This window comes from Carassius carassius, chromosome 13, assembly GCF_963082965.1.
Source record: "Carassius carassius chromosome 13, fCarCar2.1, whole genome shotgun sequence".
NCBI lineage: Eukaryota > Metazoa > Chordata > Actinopteri > Cypriniformes > Cyprinidae > Carassius > Carassius carassius.
In genome coordinates, this window is record NC_081767.1 from 732296 (window position 1) to 757963 (window position 25668).

General features: G+C 38.3%; 1 protein-coding gene across 4 annotated transcripts in view; it reads left to right on the forward strand.

The window, feature by feature from the left end:
• Positions 1–25668, forward strand: part of LOC132155815 (SH2 domain-containing adapter protein D-like) — a 114018-nt gene that overhangs the window by 13397 nt on the left and 74953 nt on the right. For all 4 annotated transcript variants that reach the window (XR_009437351.1, XR_009437352.1, XR_009437353.1 and 1 more), the window contains exon 2: positions 2799–2931. Coding sequence is in view for 1 of the 4 variants with exons in the window: in XM_059564520.1 (XP_059420503.1) it covers positions 2799–2931 (133 nt within the window). In the remaining 3 variants the exon portion in view is untranslated. The remainder of the gene's footprint in view (positions 1–2798; positions 2932–25668) is intronic.

Consider the following 25668-nt stretch of genomic DNA (forward strand, 5'->3'; position numbering starts at 1 on the left):
CTGGGGAGCTTTGTTTGCTTGACTGGCCTGATTTGAGTGAATGCATCATTGTGTCCACCAGTGGCATGGGGTGGGAATACCTGTCTGTTAAAGGGTAAAAAAAAATACACAAAATAAAACCCGGTTATAAAAGGGTTTGTAAAATGGATAAATGTAGATGTGAATGAATATCTCAAAAGCCTGGAGAAAATCGGCATTATATAGTGGTAAGCCATGCAAAGGCTTAAAAACAAACAGTAGCACCTTAAACTCAATGTAATGTGTAATGTGATCCTCGTTGTTGTTGTCTGTCAGAAGATTGGCAGCTGCAGATTCTGGAGAGCTGCAGGAAGGACAGATGGTGCTGAGAGATTCCTGTAAAGAGAGTGTTACATTTGTTAACGAGAAGAAAAAAAGCAAGTAGGCCTATATTTTACTGTGGTGAGATGCATTAATCAAACTGGAAGTTTATCAATCTGAAAATGTATTGGTTGTGTTAAAAGGTCCAGATATAATGCATTCCCTCTTTTAGTCATAAAGTAGGTTTCTTACCAACCAAGGCTTAACTTCTTCCTGGCAGTAAGTGGGCAGGGTAGATGATGTTCACCTGGTTTGAGTGCTTTGTCAACTGTGAGTCATTAGCACAGAGTTTATACAAATAAAAAGGTTGTGTTTGTGGAAAACTGATCCCAAAGGACACAGATGCAGTGGAAATAAAATAGGACCAAGAATGGAGCCCTGTGGGACACCACTGTTTACAATTGTTGGGCAGTAAAACAGATTCCTAATGCTGATGGAAAAGAGGGCTTAGACACTTTAGGAAAAGCAGACCCTGTGCTATGGTAGGTTTTAACTTATCAGAAATATCCAGAATACATGAATCAAAAAGTTGTGACTGGCACACTGAGGTTTCCTTTTATGTGTGGCTAAGGTCTATTTGTAGTTCTTCAATTATGGTAATGCTCTTGTCTTTCTTTGACCACAAACCACAGAGAACAATTACAAAGACTCATTTCCAAAACACATACTGACCTACAAAGAATGTAAAATATGTGAGATGAATGGTGTTTGTGTTTAGAGGGAATTGATTGTGTGACCCAACTTCTGCTGCACTTGTTTTGCTCCAGACTATCTCATATGATGGTAGTTATGGCCCAGAGGATTGCCAAGAGTTGTCCAATTTCAATGTCCAAACCTCTTCCAGAGATCAGCGCAGCAGATGGCACCATATCACTGAACTCTCTTACTGAGGGCAAAATGACCAGCATGTTTCATTTCAAACCGCAGATCATGTTGCCATTATACTAAATTGAATTATTCAATCATACTGTATTAATAATAAACTACATTGTGAAATTATATCACAGTTTCCTAAACACGAGTATCAACATTGCAGAATGCATTGTATGATTGCATGGTTGGCGTCACATGCGCAAAGATCTTTGTATTGCTGGTAGTTCACACTCCGTTGGAGGACTGGTATTCCAGTAAAACATCTTCTTGTACAGAGGCTTATTGTTTTGTCACATCCTCCCTTGAAATTGTGTATTTTGAAGCACCGAGTCATTGATTACAGCTTTGTGGTGTCAGGAGACCAAATTCCAATTTGACAAACAGTCTAGGGGTAATGAATGAATCTCAGAGTGTTAGTCATGTGCATAATTACCATCATGCGTGTGAAATACCCTTTAGAATAAAGAGAAAAACAGGGCTGCAATTAAAGGTTTCTGCCTGCCAAAGCCTGTATTTGTGCGATGCTGTGTGAGCAGAGAGGAACAGTTTATACTTCTTCTGTTGATTCATTTGTGTCTTAGTAGACTCAGCCTCAGACGGCACACCCACAAACCACCCATAGTCCCCTCGCTGACTGTCTCATACATATTGCACATGGATATTAAATGGATTGTACCATGATAATAAACCAACGTGAATGGATTGTGAAAGATAGATGATTATATGTTCACCTGGTGTGAGTGGTTTGACATATGTGAGTCATTAGCATAGAAATGATCAAAAGAAAAGTTGTGTTTAGGGAAAACTGAGCCCAATGGACACGCATGCAGTGAAAATAAAATCAGACCTAGAACAGAGCCTTGTGGGACACCACAGTTTGTGAGAGAAAACGACAAATTCACAATTCTGATGGAAAAGATTTAGTCTTTCAGACAGTTTTTGTCACCTTAAGCAAAGCAGAACATGTGGTATGGTAGGTTCTTACTTATCCGAAATATCATCCAATAAACATTAATCAAAGTTGTGACTAGAACATTAACAGAATCTCAGAGATTCATTCATTATCTCTCGCGTTAATGAGCAGAACTGTATATTATTTAAAGTATTACAGTCTAAATGAGAGGTTCTTGTCTAAAGTAAGATGGAGAATGGACCAGACTTTGTCAAATATATAAAAGCTGAGCTAACAAGACTAATCATTCAGATTATTTGTGTGTGAATTTATAATTACTGTACGTTTGAGTGAAGAGAGAATTTGGCTACCTTCTGTGCCTTTCACCACAGCCTCTTTCTACAAGCATCCTTTGAGTCCTGTCCCTGCAGAGAGGAACAATGGGATAGAAATACATTAATGAAAGTGAGAGAATGAAATGAGACTCATCCTCTGACTCTCTTCTCAAAGGGTAACCCAGACTTGATTGTACTTCGCTGTTCGATTTATAAAACAACCTTTAAAAGGATATAGGCCTAGATGTTGATATTTCTTTACTGATGTACATGCAGTTTGATATTTGGAAGCAACCAATGGTGTAATACATTTGACAGCCCTAATTTAAATTATGCTTTTTTTCTCTTTAATTCTGCAGCTCATCATCTTAGAGGACTATGCCGATCCCTTTGACGCAGCGGACCAGGCGGGCAGCACGCAGACGGTCACAGAAAAGCCAACGGAGAATGACGGCTACATGGAGCCCTACGAAGCTCAGAAGATGATGGCTGGTAAGATGACAATGTTTCCCTGCAGTAATTTACTGCATCATCTTTTGTGTTGTACTGCTTGATGATAGTGAACTCTGAAGTGGCTTCTGGGAGAATATAATCAAGCCTGATAATGAATCGGGGCCTATTTAAATGTGTGCACTTGGCCCATGGGATCTCGCTCGGTTTACGCTTCGTAAGTCACTCTCTTGCTGTTAAACATGACTTCCATTAGATGCGATTAGTTTTTTTTTTTCAGTACTTGGAAATGTGGAGTCTAATTTCCTCTGTATTTAGTTTTCTGTTTAGTGCTGTAAACTGAAAAACAACAATCAATTAGATGCTGTAGATTGCGATGGCTTCCTTTATGTGTCGCGAAACAGCTGCTTGGTGCTTCTGTTTAGTCAAAATTCATGGGTCTGTGGCAGCAATTAGCCCAGCATGAGCGAAGTGGTGCTCGAGGAAATCATCTTGCCTGTCTGAATGAAGACGGCAGCCATATGTGAGCTGTCTAGAGTCCGGTAAATACAGAGCAACCTCCATAAACAATCTGCATATGTCAGGCGCTGTGGTCTCGTGTCCATGTACAAGGGCACAAGCGTGTGAATGAATGAACACGGATGCTGTCAGCCATTTGTATACGCTGTAATAGGGCTGGAAGAAGAAGTGGCTGTGTTCCTCTCTCAGCGTGGCTCAAACAATGGAGAGGCAAACTGTCATTGGTTCACTGCAGACTGGTGTTGTTAGCTCAGATGAGCCAACCAAATTACTCAACAAACAGACCAAGGTCAGACTGAGACACTGCAGAATTATTAACAGCTGAAGTTTACCATGAATGAAAACCCTGCCGTTGTTGTAAACCCTAAAATGACTATAAAAGTAGTCCATATACAGCACAACTACGGGTAATACTAGAAAAAAAAAAAAACATTTGTTGACATGCATGTACAGTAACTGCATTAGCTAACTAACTAACAACGAGCAATATGTTTACGGATTTATTAATCTTTGTTAATTTTAGTAAAGATATAATTGTTTATTATTGGTTCATGTTCATTCAAAGTGTGTTAACTAATGTCAAAAACAACTTATGATTTTAAAAATGTATTTGTAAATTTTTACTAAATGTTGGCTTATATGAATAAATGCTGTAGAGGTATTGTTCACAGTATTGTTAGTTCTGTTAGTGTACGTGTCACTGTTAGTGACCCACATTGGGTTTTTGACCACTGAAAATGTCATGTTGAGCCATATTGAGATTTTAATATCTGTGGAACTGAACCATGTATTTCACGTTTTCACTTTATTTCACTTTTAAAGCACACATTAATACAACTCAATTAAAACAGAGCTGTACAGTAAAACAAATAAAACCATTAAATTGCAAAGATAAATTTAAAATAAACACTAAAGATTCAATGACACCCCTCGATACCCAGTAGAATAGGTGCCAAACCATTTAATGATTTAAAAACAAACAACAAAAGTTTGAATTCTATTTGGAAACGTATACTGGCAGCCAATGAAGGGAAAACAGAACTGGTGTGATGAGCCTGTCAGCATCCTAGCTGCTGCGTTTTGGGCTGACTGCAAACAGTGCTTTCTGGCTAACTCCTGTACAAAGGGAATTGCAATATCCAAGCCTTGAAAAAATAAATGCGTGGATACCTTTCTCAAGGTCTTTAAAAGAAAGAAATTCTTTACCTTAGCCAAAAGTCTCAAGTGAAAAAAGCTGGACAGCATTAATTTGCATGTCAAATTATAGGGCCTTTAAAATAAGGAAATCAAAAGAAAGGTTTGGTAAAATCCAAAATCTGAAAGATTACAATGAGATCCTTAAGTCTTACTGAGTTACAGCCATGCAAACTTCTTGATCTGTCAACTTTGGCATTTACTGCAACAGTGATCGCAAAAGACAAAAGATTTTACTAACATACCTTCCAGTCTCTGTGTAAAAAACAATGTTATGTTGCTGCCATCTTGTTGCTGCCCCCCCCCCCCCCCCGTAGTTCATCTCCAGGTGAAAATTGTCCAATAGTGAATTACTCTGTAAATATACATCCGTGACATTTAATATTTTGTCTTTCATCACTATTTATGTTTGTTAAATAAAAAAAAAAGAGATTTCCTGGAATTTGGATTATTTGACACAGATTGATCCATTTGTGCTTTTGCATGTTAATTTGCCAAGTTTGATAGCACACAAGTGCGTGGGTGTTTGGGAGGTACGGCCAGGTTTAGGGTGAGCTGTTGGACTGATCGGTGCGAGGAGCCTGCAGTGTTTTAGATGGTTGTGCTTCTGACTCTCTCTCAGTTTGAACAGATGACTTCACAGTTTAATCATTTGCTCAGCGTGACTCCAACACTAGAATCATTGTGGCTCTGTTTGTTTGACTTAGGGTTGCAAAAGCTAGTTTGGTCTTTTCCGACTCTATTTGAGCGGAGCTGGAGGAGCTGGCGTCTCGTAAATCATCTCAGCGCATAATTTCCCAGGTTGATGTTTCATAACACGGCATCACCACCGAGCAGGACAGCTGGACATTTTATTTATTAATTTTGTTTTACAGTTGGACTTGTTCCTTCTTCCTCTTTTTCATATATTCATCTTTTCATCAGAGCCATCTGTCCTGTCACAGAACTCATAGGGTAAATAAATTAATAAATGAATGTATCTTGGATGTGCTTCGTAGCTCTCTAAACAGAAGGGGAGATGAAACTGGCATTTCATTGGCTCGTTACTTTAATGTCTAAATGCTGTCTGTATTTATTTATTTTTGAACATTTTGATTGATTTGTCTTTGTTCAGCACTGTGACTATATGAATTGTGCTTGCATGAAAAATGTATTAGGACAAATAATCATAAGACATAATTTATCTATAAATGTTTGTCATGGTGAGATATGCCTGTGTGTGTGTGTGTGTGTGTGTGTGTGTTCCCTGTGGATTGCATGGAATGTGTTGGTGTTTCCCCATCAGTATTTCCAGCACTGCTGTAGTGTCATCACACACACACACACACACACACACACACACACACACACACACACACACACACAGAGTATGTAAGTGTGCTTGCCGTTTCCTTCAATACTGTGTGTGGAATCTCTTATTAACTAGTGAGGAAGTGAGCAATCTCTCTAGTATTTTTCCCTTTCTTTCTCTTTCTGTCACTCACACAGACAGACTAAACTAACAGAGACACTTTCACTGAGCTGCTTTATGTGTTTAAACACGTCAGGAAGACTGTTGTGACCCGTCAGCCTGAACTCCAGTGTGTGTCTCTGTGTTCGTGTGTGATGATATACACGTAGGTCTCTCTGACACGCTTCACCATGTGAGAACTTTCCCACAATCCCCAGGGTCTCCTGTGCTGTGCAAACGAACACTTTTGGTGATTCTGAGGAGATTACGCACACACACACACACACACTCTTGGACACACTCGATGCACGAGGAGAGTGAAGTTCACTGGTGGCAGAGAGCAGATTTGAGGAGAGCTCTGAGGCCTGTGATTGGTGGTCTCTATCGGTGTGTGTCTCCTTCTCACAGCGTCTGCTGACTCAGGCTTTCTCTCTCACTCCCCCAGTATTTCATCACTGGGGTTTAGTGGAGTATGTGAGAATGTGTCTTCAGTCCTCCTTGATGTCAGTGTACGTGTACGTGTGCCAATGTGAAATGTATTTATTTATTTTGGGGAATAATAATTTGGAATAAATTTGGAAATGCATATATTTAAAGAATATTTTCCAGCATAGAATCCAAAGAAAGAATGATGCATTTGCATTTTTCTTTTAAATTAGCATTTTATCAGGCTCCTATGAAAATAACATTGGACGTTTTTTAAAATAAGATTTACATTCAATAACTGACTAATACATTTTTTTATGTTATTTAAGTCATTAAAGTGAAATTAAAGTTGCTGTGATAGCGGTCTTCAGCTCCTCTGCATTGTTTGTCAGATGTTTCTTATCTTCCTCTTCACAGTACCCCATAGATCCTCTCTGAGGTTCAGGTCAGGTGAGTTGACTGGCCAGTCATGCACAGTAATATCATGGTCAGCAAACCAATTGGAAGTGGTTTTGGCACTGTGGGCAGGTGCTAAAGTCCTGCTGGGAAATGAAATCAGCATCTCCATAAAGCGTGTCAGCAGATGGAAGCATAAAGTGCTCCAGAATCTCCTGGTATATGACTGCATTGACTTTTGACTTGATAAAACACAATGATCCAACACCAGCAGATGCCACAGCACCCAAATCATCTCTGACTTCAGAAACCTCACACTGGACTTCAAGCAGCTTGGATTTTGTGCTTCCTCCAGACTCCAGACCTGGATTTCCAAATGAAATGCTAAATTTACTTTCATCTGAAAAGAGGACTGTGGACCACTGAGCAACAGTCCAGTTCTGTTTCTCCTTGGCCCAGGTGAAATGTTTCTGATGTTTTTTTTCCTGAAGACGTCTGAGTGTGGAGACTCTTGATGCACTGACTCCAGCTTCAGTCCACTCCTTGTGAAGCTCTCACAAGTTCTTGAATCGGCTTTTCCTTACAATCCTCATAAGGCTGTGGTCATCCCTGTTGCTTGTGCACCTCTTCCTATTACACTTTTTCCTTCCAGTCAACTTTCTATGAATATATTTTGATACAGCACTCTGTGAACAGCAGCTCTTTCAGCAATGACCTTCTGTGGCTTACTCTCCTTGTGGAGGGTGTTGATGATCGTCTTCTGGACAACTGTCAAGTCAATAGTCTTTCCCAAGATTGTAAAGCGCTATATAAATGCAGTCCATTTACCATTCAGAAGAAGAAAGAAACTCATTTTTGAGTGAGTAAATGGTGGTATAAAAACAAAACACTATGACAGAATTGACAGACAGCTGACAGAATTCCTTTAACGTTTAATAAAACAACAAAACAGAGAAATATCACTCACTGCTCTTGACTGAAGACATTTAATACAGTTGGGTTAGGAATCAGTTTATATAGTGTTTTATTGTTATATTTGTTCATTTAATGTCTTGAATGCTCTGCTAGATACATCTACTGTACCTGAAAATAAAGCACTGCTTGTTTTATCGGTATATTATGTGTAGTTGTAATGTGTATCTTTGTCATTCGATTACCTTTGCTGTTAAAAAATGAGAACAAAGATTTTAATCTTCGCCCTCTTTGGCCTAAATATCTGCCATTCTTTTATTTGTTATCTTGAAAGGCTTTGTCTTTATTTTTGTCACATTAGTTCAGCTGTAATGCTCAGACAACTTGCAAAATAGTAAAACCAGAATTACCAAGAATTTTGGTAAAATTGTGAATCATGATATTTAAAAAAAAAAAAAAAAAATTTGATATGATATTTTTCCATATCGCCCAGCCTAATACACACACACACACACACACACACACACACACACACACACACACACACACACTGTATATGTATATATGAATAATATATGTACACAGACACACACACAAGGTAATAAATATATATAAAATCAAGTTTACTTTTATTTTACAGAACTGTGAGGATCAGTGGGAACGTAAAAAAAAAAAGATATTCTTTTAAAGATATTCATGTTGATTTTTGCCTTTGTTTTGCCCTGTACAAAACTATCTTTTCAGACAATCACTTTCTAGACAGATATGTTTTCATCCTACCAGCATTCTTCTAAATGTTGAATAGCCTGTACGGTTAAAGTTCCAGTGACAGGTCTGTTCTTCTGTATTGTGACGTACATGAGAGTGAAACAGATTATTGAAAAATAAAAAAAAATGTAGGAGGGATTTGTTTCAGTGCACTGGATGCAAGCAGATTTGAATGTTTTAACTTCATGTTCACTGTAAAATTGTCTGAAATCCATGTGCTGACTAATGTTTAACTCTTCTGCGGCGTAATTTCCTGTTCTCTCTGCTGTATTGGTCCAATAAAACCGACAGAAAAAATAAATGAATAAATTGGTCACTAAATTTTAAGGATTGTATCATGCCAGTTTCCTATAAAGAGCTGTAAGAGCTGTCCTGTGCCCTGCAGATGTGCCCCTCTATCAGAGAGCTTTTATTAATCCACTCACTCATGCCTTCACACACACACACACACACACACACACACACACACACGTCTCTGCGCTCAGGCGAGCTGCTGCATGTTCTGTGATGTTCCAGCGCTCGAGCGTGTTCACTGAGCGGCCGCAGACATGTACAGACAGCGCTCTGCTTATGTAATTCTGTGTTTAGTTAGCGGTGAAAGTATTTGGGAGTGATGATACACTTCCTTTGTGCCGCGCAGTGTGGAAGTGTGAACACTGCCATTCCTGGAGGATGTGTGCGATCACTAGAGCGGCTGAAGCAGACAGTGGTGTCCGTGTCTGTGGATGATGATGGTTAAGTCTCCGCAGCAGTAGCTCAGTATCTGTCCTCCATCTCACTGAGTGATGCATCGCTCTCTTAATGTGCGAAACACTGCATCTGGAGGAGACCGAACGAATGTTCAGCACACTTCCCTGTTGAATGAAGCATTCCTCCTTGCTTTATTCATTTATTATAGTCCTTGCCCGTAATATTGATTTTATACAACAATTAACAAGAAGTTCATATCAAATAACATTTGGACAATATTTAGCCATAACCTGTGATGCAATAGTCAGATATTTTCTAGTTGTTCTTGACAGTGCATAACCCATGGCCGTGTTGTGTTGGTATACAATATTGTTGCAAAGGAGCTATACATGGTTTATATTGTATTGTAGCATGGTTGATATAGTGTTCTGGGTGGTTACCAATAAGGCGATTATTCGAATATTCGCTCAGTGAGTTGGCATTCGATTTTCAATTTCTTTTTTTCCTCATCGTCCTCATCCTCCTCAGGATCTACGAGCAGGAGCCAGACACACATGGCTCACGTCTGAGCATCTGACAGGCTCCTGCGAGTGTGGATTGAGTTAGCGTTTAATGACTCTATTCATATCTGTCGTGTTGGCTGTAGAGTGAGTCTGCACACTTTCCAGGCCCTTTTTGAAGAACATAATCTGGTTTCCTTCCTTCCTGTCCTCCTCCTTTCCCCGTTTCCTTCCTTCTCTTGGTCCTCTGAAGCGCTGAAATGGGTGAAGGTTTGCGTCCGGATCAGTAGCGTCGGACCGTTTCACTGCGTGAGATGAGACGAGCAGGAGAAGGGGATGATGGGACGCAGGAGGACTTCCAGGCAAATTATCCAGATAATGGTTTCCTCTGTCTAATTTTAGAGATTAATCTCATGTAAGTGTAAGTGTTCAGGGAATACTTGAAATAATGAGTAGTTCGGTGAGCAATGGTTACACTACCCTTTTGAAAACTTTAAAGGTGTTTAACCCTCATTTATTATAAAATATCTGTCTCATAAGCAGTGCAGATCTCAGTGGGTGTCACTGAATCAAATATAAACACACAATTATGTTAAATATGACCTGCAAAAATAATAACAGCCTATTGTCTATTTTCTATAACGGACTTAAAAACATTGATTAAGAAGCAGCTACATGCTACCGGTAAGATGTAAGAAGAAGACTTCTGGGAACAGTGCGTTGTTTTTGTACTCTGTTTGTTCAATCCAAATGAATCATTACAGTAAAATGAATCACACTTTAAACTGTGTTTTTATTGAGAGGTTGGGCAACATGTTTTGTTAAGTTTGAAGTTGTATAACTTTGTGAGTTTATGTATATTTCCATACAAGATGGAAGGCATATAGTGTATACTAGTGACAATACTTCTGTTGTTTCTAGGTTTAATTAACCCCCCGCCCCCCATTTATACTACTGTTCAAAAGTTTGGGTTGTTTATATTTTCTATTCACCAAGACTGCATTTATTTGATCAAAAATATATACAAATTGTGAAATATTATTACAATGTAAAATATCTGTTTTCTGTGTGAATCTGTGTTAAAGTGTAATTTATTTCTCTGTATTTTCAGCATCATTCCTCCAGTCTTCAGTGTCACATGATCTTCAGAAATCATGAAAATATGATTTATTGATGAATAGAAAGTAAAAAAAAAACATAATTTATTTGATATATAAATTTATAAATTAATATATATATATATATATATATATATATATATATATATATAGTAACATTATAAATTTTTGATCAATTGAATGCATCCTTTGAGTGAATTTGCATGAATCAGTGTGGTCTCAGAGTTTTGTCATTTGTCACATGATTTTTCAGTATGTTTGGGTATTAACTTATGTGGTGAGTAGAGATAACAGTATGTTTCGTGGTCAAAGACACACACACACACACACACACGCACGCACACACACACACACACACACACACACACACACACACACACACACACACACACACACACACACACACACACACACTACACTACACTACACTACACTACACTACTGTAGCAGACTCAGGTCATCATGGTTCCTGCGATGCTCTGTGCTCTTTAGGGCTTGTTGTCTTTTTCAGATTTGTGTGCTATTTTCCTCCCACACACATTTACACTTGTGTCTCAAGACTCCGGTGTTGAAATTCAAACTCCCAAGAAAATGGAGCACATTTTTCCAACTGAACTGAAACATTTATATATATATATATATATATTTTTTTTTTGGGGCTCACCTTTATTAAGCCACATGAGAACACCTGGGTCCATTTCCTATTCTCAGTGTCTCTGTCTCAAATAAACGCTCTGGATATCTCTCTGAAGGGATCATTAACATCACAGTGGTTTAACAACAGCCTCTGTAAGTGTGTTGAACTCAGAGAAATTATTCGTGTGGGTGTCTGAATGTTTCTGTCACTAATGTCCTCCTGTAGGGCATGACTAGCTCATTAGTTCATGCACGTTTCTGTTCAGTTTAGTAATTCACTCCCTACTGAAATGATACAGGCTGTGCCTTGCACATTCTTCCACTGGAAACTGGCGATCTGAGGAGGTTATGAACAGGGCTCTGTGCAGAAAACAACAACAGAATCATGAAATCCATGAATCCTCTTGAAACAAGAAATGCTAAATTTGCATTAATAAATAAATAAATATAGAAAAATAAATTTGTGTGAAAATACAGATTTTTTTATGTTTTTATTTTACTAAATTGGTAATAAATAAAATCCAAAAGAAGTCTCAAACAGATTTCATTGGGCCTCAATTACATTGAGAACATGTTATGCAACAAAAAGGTTATGCAAGGCCACATTCTTGCTGATTTACATCAGTACAGAAAATACAACCTTACTGGCCTTTCTTAGCTGTGTGTGTGTGTGTGTGTGTGTGTGTGTGTGTGTGTGTGTGTGTGTGTGTCCTGCACAGTGCGCTGTATACACATGCTCTTATCAGTCAGTAATGGCCCACTGGACTCTCACTGGATCACCATGATGCCTGATAAATGAAGGACTATTGCACTTCTGCAGCAGTTGAAAGCAGCAGGAATCTTACTGTAACTCATGCTTCGGGATAAAGGGCTCATATGATGGGATTTACATTTTTCCGTTCTCTTTGGAGTGTTACAATCTTGGTGCATAAAGAATATCTGTAAATTTACAAATACTTAAGTCTCAAATCGAAAGAGTTATTCTTTATAAGAGTTTAGACTCATCCACACCCCCCTAAAACGCCTCGTTTAAACACGCCCCTACTCTCATTGTAGTATTGTTGTTGCAGCCACCGTAATGTCGTATAGACGCTGTGTGTTTGGTTGTGAAAGCAAAACTTTACTTTACTTTGTTTGGTCTTCCAAAAGTCACACACTTGAGGTATTCGGCCAATCACATCGCACGGGATTGCTAGCCAATCAGAGCAGAGTTTCAGAAATGCGGGGCATAGAGGAGAAACAATAATGTACAGTATGTGGAAAATGTGTTTTTTAAACCTTAAACCGCATAAACACATTTCATTACACCAAATAATGTTCTTTTTAGCAGCATCATATGATCCCTTTAAGAAGGTGAACAGTACTGTTATTTAGACCGAGCACAGTATCATACATTTGACATTTATTCATTTAGCAAATGCTTTTATCCAAAGCGACTTACAAATGAGGAACACTGCAAGCAATTTATCACAAGTCAACAATATTTGCAGTACATGATGCCAAGATTCAAGTGTAAGCTAGATTACTTGAGCTGGAGCAGAATTCAAATGCAGAACAGAAGAGAAAGGACGGTGAGTCCCTGAATCCAGAGCACTGTCGTCTTCCTAATCAAACACTTATCTGAACTTCAGATCTGAGAGTGATGTGTCGGATACACGACTCATTCAGGATGGCTACTGTTGGACCAGCATTGCCCTCCCATTAGGACAGCACAGGTTTTCAAAGGGAATCTATATTCATAATTTCTCATTACATTTTTTAAACATATTTTTTATTTATTTTTAAACAATTTTTATTTATTTTTTTATTTTTATTTTATTTATGTTTTTGTTTACTTTTATAAAACAAGAATTAAAAATATAAGTAGCCATGTAAAACAAACAAACAAACAAACAATATATATATATATATATATATATATATATATATATATATATATATATATATATATATATATATATATATATATATATATACTAGTATTAAAAGTAGTGCCATTCATTACAAACAACATTTATTTTAAAAGCCAAGCCTAAACAAATTTATTTGAATTGGAACCAAAACTCCCAAAACATTGGGCTCATGCATCTCTCATTTGGTCCAAAGTTTCCATATTTGTGATTTTACATTTGGCTGTTAAACTATTTATGTAAAGAAGTCTTTGTACAAACCTGATTCCAGAAAAGTTGGGACACTGTACAAATTGTGAATAAAAACAGAATGCAATGATGTGGAATGTTAAAATTTCAATATTTTATTCAGAATACAACATAGCTGACATATCAAATGTTCAAACTGAGAAGGGAAAAATAAGTTGATTTTAAATTTCATGGCATCAACACATCTCAATAAAGTTGGGACAAGGCCATGTTTACCACTGTGTGGCATCTCCTCTTCTTTTTATAACAGTGTGCAAACGTCTGGGGACTGAGGAGACAAGTTGCTCAAGTTTAGGAAGAGGAATGTTGTCCCATTCTTGTCTAATACAGGCTTCTAGTTGCTCAACTGTCTTAGGTCTTCTTTGTCGCATCTTCCTCTTTATGAAACACCAAATGTCTTCTATGAGTGAAAGATCTGGACTGCAGGCTGGCCATTTCAGTACCCGGATCCTTCTTCTACGCAGCATGATGTTGTAATTGATGCAGTATGTGGTCTGGCATTGTCATGATGGAAAATGCAAGGTCTTCCCTGAAAGAGACGACATCTGGATGGGAGCATATGTTGTTCTAGAACTTGGATATATCTTTCAGCATTGATGGTGCCTTTCCAGATGTGTAAGCTGTCCATGCCACACACACTCATGCAACCCCATACCATCAGAGACGCAGGCTTCTGAACTGAGCGCTGATAACAACTTGGGTTGTCCTTGTCTCCTTTAGTCCGGATGACATGGCGTCCTAGTTTTCCCAAAAAGAACTTCAAATTATGATTCGTCTGACCACAGAACAGTTTTCCACTTTGCCACAGTCCATTTTAAATGAGCCTTGGCCCAGAGAAAACACCTGCGCTTCTGGATCATGTTTAGATATGGTTTCTTTCTTGACCTATAGAGCTTTAGCCGGCAACGGCGAATGGCACGGTGGATTGTGTTCACCGACAGTGTTTTCTGAAAGTATTTCTGAGCCCATGTTGTGATTTCCATTACAGTGTTATTCCTGTATGTGATGCGGTGCTGTCTAAGGGCTGAAGATCACGAGCATCCAGTATGGTTTACTGGCCTTGACCTTTACACACAGAGATTGTTCCAGATTCTCTCAATCTTTGGATTATATTATGCACTGTAGATGATGATAACTTCAGACTCTTTGCAATTTTTCTCTGAGAAACTCCTTTCTGATATTGCTCCATTATTTTTCACTGCAGCATTGGGGGAATTGGTGATCCTCTGCCCATCTTGACTTCTGAGAGACACTGTCACTCTGAGAGGCTAGTTTATACCCAATCATGTTCCCAATTGACCTAATAAGTTGTAAATTGGTCCTCCAGCTGTTCCTTATATGTACATTTAACTTTTCCGGCCTCTTATTGCTACCTGTCCCAACTTTTTTGGAATGTGTAGCTCTCATGAAATCCAAAATGAGCCAATACTTGGCATGAGATTTCTAAATGTCTCACATTCAACATTTGATATGTTATCTATATTCGATTGTGAATAAAATATAAGTTTATGAGATTTGTAAATTATTTAATTGCTTTTTTACTCACAATTTGTACAGTGTGCCAACTTTTTTGGATTCGGGTTTGTACTTTAGTCGGGTCCAACAATACAAGCAAATCAGCTTCTTTTACACGCGGAGAAATGCGTTTGGAATTACAGCAAGTAGACCGGTGATGACACAGCCTTTATATTGTACAAACGACAAATTAAGTTAAGCAGAATAACTTTTTATATGTTTGGTTGACTGTTTTTTATTTTGATAATGATTAGGCTGTGATGTCACTGTCAGAACTGATATGTTGTGTGAGTGACAAAAACAGCGCGATCACTTAAACATTTATAGTCATTTATAGTCATACAGACAAGAGTAGGACATCATTCAAAACAGAACAGTGTCTTTTTTTATTCGTTTAAATTCTAAATGACTGCAAATAAAATAAACAACAGAATGCGCTGCTTTTAGTCTCCTTGAACATCTTTCTGGTGATTTATTTGAACTGCCGGTCTACACAGAAGATAGAATTGTAAATAAATAAGTATTGAAGGTATTGATGGCTCCGCCAACATTGTTCTGTGACTGAGACACAAAGGCGGCCTTGATTAAATATTGATGGTGCTATTAATGTGGTCTGTGCCGTATATATCTAATGGGATGAGTGCTGCATGATTTTAATGTGGGGGGGGGGGGGGCGTCCAGATCCTGCGTCTGTATAATTGACGGAGCGTATTGATTTTTGGCTTCATGTGATTTACGGGATGGTTTTAGTCTGGAGTCAGAGGGTTGGGTCAGTGGTCCGAGATAAAATGTCTCCATTAGGCTTCTGAATCGAATCTGGAAATGTCAGCGAGCGTTGTTAGTAAATCTGTACTGAGAGAAGCGCAGAAGTACAGTCTCTCGATCTCTGTTATATCGTGTGATTTCAGTATAGTGATTAAATACGGATGGGTCTGACCCTGGTGCACCTCCAAGAGGATTTCTGCCAGTCTGGTCTGGTTTTAATTTAAACCACAGAAGACCTCAGCATCAGCGCTCACTGATAGCTGCTTTAAAAATAGAAATTATATTGATTGATTGTCCTGGTTGTAGTTGTACTTATCTCCTGCTCTCAGGCTGTGAGGAGAGAAGAACATTTGATTTGTATATGTATTTATTTGTCTGAGGAAAGAATGGCAAACTGAAGAGATTGCTTGGTTTTTGTTCGTCTTTGAGAGAATATTCAAGGGCATTAAAGTAATCATGAATTCTTTCTCATACCAGACCCGAACACAATCCTATTCTCATGCATCGCTGCTTTGCTCAATGTGTCAGACATTTCATCTTTTTTCACATTTATTCATTTTATAATAGGCTTTAATACTCTACAGGACAAAACAAGATTTTCTTTCTTTCTTTCTTTTTTTCTTTCTTTCACAGTTTTTTGGAACTAACGATTTACCCAAATTAGACATACTAAACTGTTAAAGATGCAGCGGCTTCTCGATGAAGACCAGAGGCTCCTTGTTCATAATCGAGAGTCGTGCGGGGGAAATGTAATTACAGTAAGATTGATCAGCTCTGGAGTAACTCTCAGCTGAGAGCGTCGTTTGTCATCGGGGTTATTAATAACGGCCTGACGAATCCGCGCTGAGAGATATTGGAAGACACAATCTTCAGATTTAAGAGAAATACATTAGATGAGATGCATACGGTTCAATTTGCTATTAAGGTTCCTGCTTCTTCTTTTTGTGTAATGTTTAGCTGAAAATGTGCTTGTGATTTATATGCATTAAGATAACATTATAGACAATGTTCACATGGGCTTAGTTCCTGTAGCTCCACAACAAAATATTTAAAGTGAACCGTATTCATGAAACCTTTAGAAAGAACAGCGACATTCACTGGTTATATCGATACTGATATAACCAGTGTCACTTGATTCAGTGTGTGTGTGTGTGTTTTTATCTATAAATTAATATTTTTTTAAATGTCTTCCATCTAAAAATACTGTTAGGTCATATAATTAGAATTACGTTTTTAAGGCCATTTTCAAACTTTTTGTGCAGATTTTTGTAATACAGTTTGATACATTTATGCAAGCATCTACACATATTTTCTGTTTGTTTGTTTGTTTGTTTGTTCGATTAACTTTAAAACAATTTTCACTTACTAATTTGCCAGTATAGTTCATACAGTTACAAAGAAAGGGAAAGTGACACATTAAATCAAACATGGCTCCTGTGTGACTGAAGAGCGTTGATATAAGTTCATGTTGAGTTTGCCGGCCTGCGGCGATCGTGTCGTCAGACGTCAGCTTCATCAGCAGGAACAGGAACTCCTTCAACACTTGGACTTGGGCAGCACACTGGTCACCAAAATGGGGTCACTACGGGATTGCATTTTCCTGCTTTGTTGCATTGTGGGTGCTCTGCTCTTGGGCATCCATGTGCGTTGCACTAGCATATGGTCACCAAGTTGTTCCCGTATATATTTTCCATGGAACTCCATGAGAGAAGCATCTCTGAACACGAAGGGTGAAGCTGTGACTCGGGCTGTTCTGAGAACAGCTGCTCCGCTCTGAACAGATTGAGGCCTTGTGTGAACACCCGTCTGTGATCAGTCACCTCCACCCACACGCTCGGCCCGAGTCTGACCAGCCTTTGGCTTAGAGCTGGGCATCATAGAACATACACTGCCACTCAAAATTAGTTTTTTAAAGAAGTCTCTTCTGCTCACAAAGACTGCATTTATTTGATCTAAAATACAGTAAAACAGTGAAATATTATTACATTTCAAACAGATGTTTTCTGTGTGAATCTGTGTTAAAGTGTAATTTATTTCTGTGATGCTCCGCTGTATTTTCAGCATCATTCCTCCAGTCTTCAGTGTCACATGATCTTCAGAAATCATGAAAATATGATGATTTACTGCTCAAGAAACATTTCTGATTATTATCAGTGTTGAACACAGTTGTGCTGCAACAGTTTCTGCAAAAAAATATCAATTAAATTAATATGAGAAATATCTGATTATTCCAAACATTCAGTGCTATTTGATACATATATATATATATATATATATATATATATGCATTTTAAGAAATAAAACACAGTATTTTTAGTTTTATTATTCTCATTTGTGTTTACCAGTTTAATATAAAAGAAAAATCCTTAAACCTTGGGCATCATTCTACCTTTCACAGTGTTGCTTCATTTATATCGCCAGCAAAATATTCACCAGCTCTCGGTCGAATGCATTCCAAACTACTGTGAAACTGACTTACTCAAATGGATGTTTGACAGAATGTGGTGTGTCCTCCATGTTCTGTTTTTAGGAAACCCTAATTTAAGTCCCCCATGGTCTTTTGAGCCCATTATATTGTGTTTGTCTCTCCAAAAGTATTTTCCTCCTCATCAGAGCAGCATGTGTCATAACGTGTGTGTAGGATCTGTATCACGGCTCGCAGGACAGCCGCTTGAGACTTGCGGTACACCACTTGTTCTTGAATAGCGTTAAAGTTTAGTTTGTTCGGTTGTATAGTGGTTAGTTGAAGTCTTGCTCTGCTATAGTAGTGTGTGTGTGTGTGTGTGTGTGTGTGTGTGTGTGCTCGTTGCATGCCTGTTCAATGTGAACTTGAGTAGAGTGACTGAAAGGGAGACGGAGTGCAGAGAGCATTGACGTCTGCTTTATTGTATTGAGCAGGTGGTGGTAAAAGCCCCTCATCTAATGCGATTACATGAGAGAGAGAGAAGGAGAGGGAGTGAGAGAGAGAGAGGGAATGGGTAGATGGATGAGCGTCCTCTTTTATTTGCTTTTGGAAATGCTATTACTGCATCCGTCCTGGAAGAGCCTGACTCTGAGCCAGGTCTGCCTCATAAAGGCAGGGGAGCGGTGGGATGAAGTAATTGCCCCTTCCCTTCAGAGCTGGCTTCTTCATCACTGTCATGCTTCAAATTAATCTGTACACACCCAATGACAAAACAAAGACAACGCAATGACAAACCTCATTTTGTATTTGTGTGTGCTTATGGAAATGTATGTTAACATGCATTCGGTTATTTCCTCCGATATCTTGATGTGGTTTAAGCCTTATGATGACATTGAATTTTATAATGCAAAGAGAGGAAACAATTGACAAAGTGCTCAGGTCAGAAATGATTGTCCCAATGAGAGGGACAATCAGAGACTTTTACATTAATGATTGCAGGGAGTATTTATATAGATTTATTGCTTTTTTTGTAAACAAGTGTCAGTAACAATGTTGAATTTATGGTTTCATGTACTATAAATACACTAACCAAATTGTATTTTATTATTATTTTATTTTGCTCACTAGGCTGTCTTTACATTTTGTAACTGACTTGAGGGGGAATCTGTATAATTGCTGTGATAGTATTGGTGCCTATAGAGGGGTTTTATAGAAATCCCTAGGGACTATCCGTCTAGGAGCTCTAACCACTGAATGGCTGTATATAAGCACTAAAGACCTGTCATGAACTGTCCCAGGTGGGCCGTTCCCCTGTGTTGGCATTTTGCTTAAGGAAGAGCCATTAGAATTACAATGATCCCTCATCCTGAGTCAGCACTGCTCCCAGGAGACATTGTAAATAATTAAAATAACAAAGCCAACTTCGAGAGAAGGACATAGGCACCTTGCTGATATTTGATTTTGTTGATACTGGGCTAGGACGGTAGGATTTTATGTATTTTATTTTATTTATTTACCTGAAGCAGAGTTACAGTCAGTAGATTTGATGGCATTTAATTACTGCGGTAAGAGCTTGAGTATGTGAATGCCTGTCTAGATATGTATATTAAATTAAATTAATGCATTTAGCAGATGCTTTTATCCAAAGCGACTTACAGTGCATTCAGGCTATCATTTTTTACCTAACATGTTCCCTGGGAATCAAACCCACAACTTTGCGCTGTTAAAGCAGTGCTCTACCACTTGAGCCACAGGAACACTATGTAATAATATAGGTTGTTGCTTTAATGGTATCATGGGCACTTAAAAATACAGTGAATAATACTACATACTCTTTCTCAATTGGTTAGATTTTTTGATTACACATTAGCTTCTTTGCCATCGATTTGTTAAAATACATTTTTAAAACATTGGTTGAAATCACTTGAAAAATGTAATTAGTTAAAAATGTTTTCATTTAATATCATACTTTTGAACATTTATTTGTTACTTGACACATTTTTATTATGTATTGTTTTATAGCATTTAAAGTTGTTTGTTTTTACATCTAGCTGTTATTTTGTTATTTTTTATTTAGTATCATAAAAAAGCTGTATACATTGATTAAAGTGTCAGCTATTATTGTGATCTGAAAATGTGCTTGTATAGAGAGCATCAGAGCACTTCCTATGAAATTATCACTCTCTTGGCTGGCCACGAACTTACTTTGCATATTTAGAAACCACAGTTAGTCCCATCGTAGGCCAGGAGAGACTGTGTAAGGGACATTTTAATTAATTATACAGAGTGCTGTTGGCAATCAACAGCGATATTCTTAGAGGATGAAAACCATTCCCTCTGGCATTGTAATTGCCTCTTATTTCCACCTCATTGGGTGTGTCATGTACAAAATGATGTCTTGTCATTTTGTTTCTTTGTCTTGGGTTGTTGTTTATTAAGTTGCTGGCAAACTTTAACCCGGTTAACTTGAACATGTCCGAGAACAGTACACAAGCAGTGGAAACAAGACTCCTCTTCCTTCCTATGGTGAACCTCAGGGCTCTATTCTAGGCCTGTAATACTGTGGCAGTTTGCCCCCTATAGTGGCAGATCTGATTACTTTATGAAGCCACATTTTCGTCTATACAGACATGAGGTGGTTTTGTTAGTATTCTCCAGTAAACGAGAGCAAGACCATTTACTCTTTCTGTATTGATCATAGTGTGATGAATAAGTAATGAATGAATAGTGAACCATATGGGACAAGTTATATACTAATACTTTTGAAGGGAACATATGGTTTTAAATGATCAAATTATTGATGATTTTACTCATAACTGTCAATATTACAAAATAGAATGTAATTAGAATAGAGTCAGACAAAAGTATTGGCAATTTTCACCTTTTGTACATACATAGGTTTAATTGGAATACATCATGTGTTGTCAGATACGGTGAGACACAGAAGTTATGTTCAATGTTCCAGTTGGGTCCCCTGTATCTGGTGGCCAAACATTATTTAGTCTTCTTGCTTACTGGATTTTAAACAACCAAGCTTTTTATTAGTATGCAGCCTGGTATCGTTATTTCTGTTGAGCTCCTGCCTTCTCTTAAATCTGACATTATCTCCATAGACTCAGGAGGCTGTTGTGTGGAGGCCCATAATGCATTTCTTGAGACACCCAATGCAAGATTGCAGTATCCTAGTGAGTAATTGGGACTCAGTGGGATGTGGGCACTCCTCTATGAAGTCATGTTGGATTTGTTCCAGAAATCCTGTCTGCTGACCGATCCATTTTTACAGACTAGTCTGCTGTCATTTATTCGTAACTAAATTCATATTATGTGTGCCCGCTGGAGTTTTGTGCTTTCTTTTGTTCTGTGTTTCTAGCCCAACCCTTCCCTCTCCCCAGAGACAGCCTTGTCCTAAATTTGCATCGGCGGTCTTCTACTCATCCAGGTCCAGTGTAAAGCACACTTAAAAGACCATGAATATAGATAGATGTGCTGTTTGCACTCTGTTCATCTGCTGTTTTTCAGTGCAGGAACACATCTGGGTTATGTGAACTTGTAATGGCTTAATGTTGATTACAACAAAAACTGTAATCTGTTACTGACAGGCACTTACAGTGGAAGTGAATGGGGCCATTTTTTTCTGAGGGTCTAAAGGTAGAAATATGATTCTTAAATGTGATTCTTAGGGCCGATGTGATATGCATATCGATGCCTAGCCAATGATACAATACAATACATCGGGGATCGCCAATGTCGGACCTGGAGTGCTGATTCCCTGCAAAGTTTAGCTGTAACCCTAATCAAACCAACCTAAACAAACTAATGAAGGTCTTCAGGATTACTAAGGCTACAGACAAATTCGTTTATTTTTCTCGCAGGGTTGGAGCTAAACTCTGCAGGACATTGTCACTCCAGGATTGTGCGTTGCCTACCCCTGCGATACATTAAAGATACATATGAAGCAGCTACCGATGCAATGTGATAAGATTCACCCCATTACCATGCAGTGCTGATCAGATTTAGATTTATTTCGATTCAGCACAATGCAATTCAGATTGCAATTCAATTTTTTTTTTTTATATATAGTTTCTAGCCATGCAGCCTTTCACTCTGGTTTTATTACAGCTGTACCTTTTATAATTAGCAGATAGCAGAACATTCAAATAGCAGAACATTAAAACATTACAATCTAAAATCACTCTTTAAAGCATTAAAATAACTAAATTAAAGGTCAAAATCACTACAATTTAAAAATATATATTTTTGTTTTAACTGGTATAAGAAACACACATTAATTAACACTCATTAGAGCTTAAGCTTATATTTCATTTACCCATTACAATAGTGCCTTTACACTTAGCCTACTGTTATCATAAAATACATTTATATGTAGGTTGAAACATGTTACATAAGACACATTTAATATTCAACAACAAATATGTTATCAAACTGTATATTGTACTAAAATATAGAATTATGACACTGCTATATCATTGTGCTCCGTCTGTTTAGCGCACATGCGTGCAGCAGTGCTCGTTCACTTGCGTGAGCCTAGCCCACTCCTGACAGCAAAATGGATATACCTGCAAGACTTTCTAACATTTACAGATGAAAAATATACCTGTGACATGTCAGCTATAAACTGAGGAAAACACAACGTCTCAAATGCATTAAACATCACAAATGTATTCACTGTTTGCCATGGTGGATCAATTTGATCCATGATTGACATTAAGGATCTGATGCTATAATATATATAACAAAGCAGTGTTTTTGCCACCTTGAACTGTTAGATGTATGAGTAGCTCTTGAGGGCCGTGTGCTCTATTAACCTGGTGCTGAAACTCTGGACAGCATCATGTCTGGAGTATGTGTGTTAAAGATAGAGAGTCCTCTCACGTACAATATCTTGCTGGAGGAGCCCACATTGTCGGCCGTGCTCAGTATTTTGTGTCCATTGTTCCCTCTTCTCCTCCTCTGCCTTTACCTTCCTTCAGTCTGGTTATTACATAAGCTCTGCAGCTCTTTCGGCTGGCTCGAGGGAGGATAATTGAAAAGAGGAGCCGGGGTTGAAAGCTCGCTATTCTATTTGGGTCTCTCAGTTCTGTGAAATAACGTGGGGAAAATGAAATGTACTGAGGATCTAGAGCAGCAGAAAATAGGCCAGGCTCTTAAAACCGTGTCAGGGAGTTTGACATACCTACCATGACATGGGAGACTTGGTTATCGTCTTTCTTTAATAAAGATGCATGACTACATCTGGCAGTCTGAAGTAAATGACGCCCTGGTGCCTGAAAAGGAAGGGTGAACTTTCACTGACTTTTTGAGAAGCAAGTGAAAGTATGAAGAGCAGCTTAATGCAGCTGTTTCCCTTCCGACTTCTGATATGAGACAAAGTCATTTCTCTTTTTTCAAGGGATTCTAGTCCAGTTTAACCACTTTAATAGAGTTCTCGTTAAGAACTGACTAACAGATCATTTAAAATTCATCTTGATTTAGAAGTGGCTTAAAGTGACTAAAGGTGGTGTCCGAGTGGGATATTTAGCCCATTTACCCTATGTTGCTCATTCAAATGAATTTAGTGACCAGTTGTGTGATATTCAGAATTAACAGGTTGATCAGCCAGTGCTAATGCTTTTCTGTCTGTACTTCATCATTCATTACTGAGATACTGACTCCCTCACTGAGCCACAAATTATTTATTGGTTATTTTAGATTACATTTTTTTTTCTTTCTTTTTTTAAATCAAAAAGATTCACATTTCTGGGTTTTCGGGAGCATAAGTTGACATAGTTTGGTAATCTTCCAGTAGAATCATCGTTGTCTGGGGACAGTCATGACCTAATGGTTAGAGAGTCGGGCTTGCAACCCAGAGGTTGCGGGTTCGAGTCTCAGTTCTGGCAGGGATTGTCAGTGGGGGTGAACAGAGCTTTCTTCACCCTCAATACAATGACTGAGAACCTTGAGCAAGGCACCTAACCCCCAACTGCTCCCTGGGCTGCCCACTGCTCACGGTGTGAGTGTGTGTTCACTTCTCACTGCTGTGTGTGTGCACTTGGATGGGTTAAATGCAGAGCACAAATTCTGAGTATGGGTGACCATAGTTGGCTTCATGGCCTTTCCTGAAAAGGTTCCATTTGATGCAAATGCACTCTTTTCCAAGCAATTCTGTCACTTGTCATCTAAATCCATTTGGCTCATATATGTTTAATTGACTTTTTAGTTGACGGATCAAAAAATGGTGAGTCTTTCTGTCTTTGAAATTATTTTTGTTACTTAAGGGAAAATGAGAGCGTAATGTGTCATTTCATCTCATGTTTTTCATCTCATAAAACAGTAATTTGTTTTATTTTTATTTACTGTTCATTCTTTTCTCATCCACTCTTTTTATTTTTTGTTAAGCAGGAACTGCTTGCCTTGCAAAAAAATAAAAAAAAAACCCTTTGGTGGAAAAGTGTTTTTGTATCTTATCCACTCGCGTGACTCTGAACACACGACACTGCAAGTTTAACGAAGCGACTCGTACCTTCATCGGTGAGATTAAGGTCAGGACAAACATAAGCAATATTTTGTAGACTGCCACTGTTTTTCTGATACTGGCAGAAAGCTGCAGTGTATTACAGCGATAAGACAAAGAGATGTCTGGGCTCGTGTACAGAATAAACCCCTGAACCGGCACCCATTCTCTGTCTAATTCTAAAACTTCCATTTGAATTATACCTTGTGTGTTTTTCCTTTCCTGCCTCCATCTATTGTAAGTCTCCTATCTCTCCCGGCACACTGATGTGAGCTAATGGGATGGCTAGGATCCTGGCAGCGCTGTCTAACATCAGCTGATGGCTATCGGTGTCCTCAGACACTTGTCAAGCAGAGCAGCTTTACTCCTGAATTGTCGTCTATTAGAATTCAGTTTCCAAGCAGGTCAGTGAGCCTTACAGAGACTCAACTCGGAGCGGTGCGATTATTTATTCAGGAAACGTAGTGCTTAAGAGGTTAAGAGGGAGGGAAGGGCCAAGTCAAGCAGCCAGTTGCCTATTAATTGTATTTGATCGTCTCTTGATGTATAATTTATAACTCTGAACCCTGAACAGAACAAGGCAACTTCTTGTGCAAAAACCATGTGAATATGGCAAAGACACACTTAACTGATCGGAAGAGCTGTTGGCTGCAGGTTAAAGTGTTTAACTACTTACAAAGATAAAATATCACATTTATGAGTTCAGGTGCAATTGAAAAAAAGAAATTGGTGTGAAAACAATTCACTCATAAATTACTGGTAAATTTCCAAATAATGACAAAAAATGGCAAGCAACACTAAGCATGCAAATCGGAA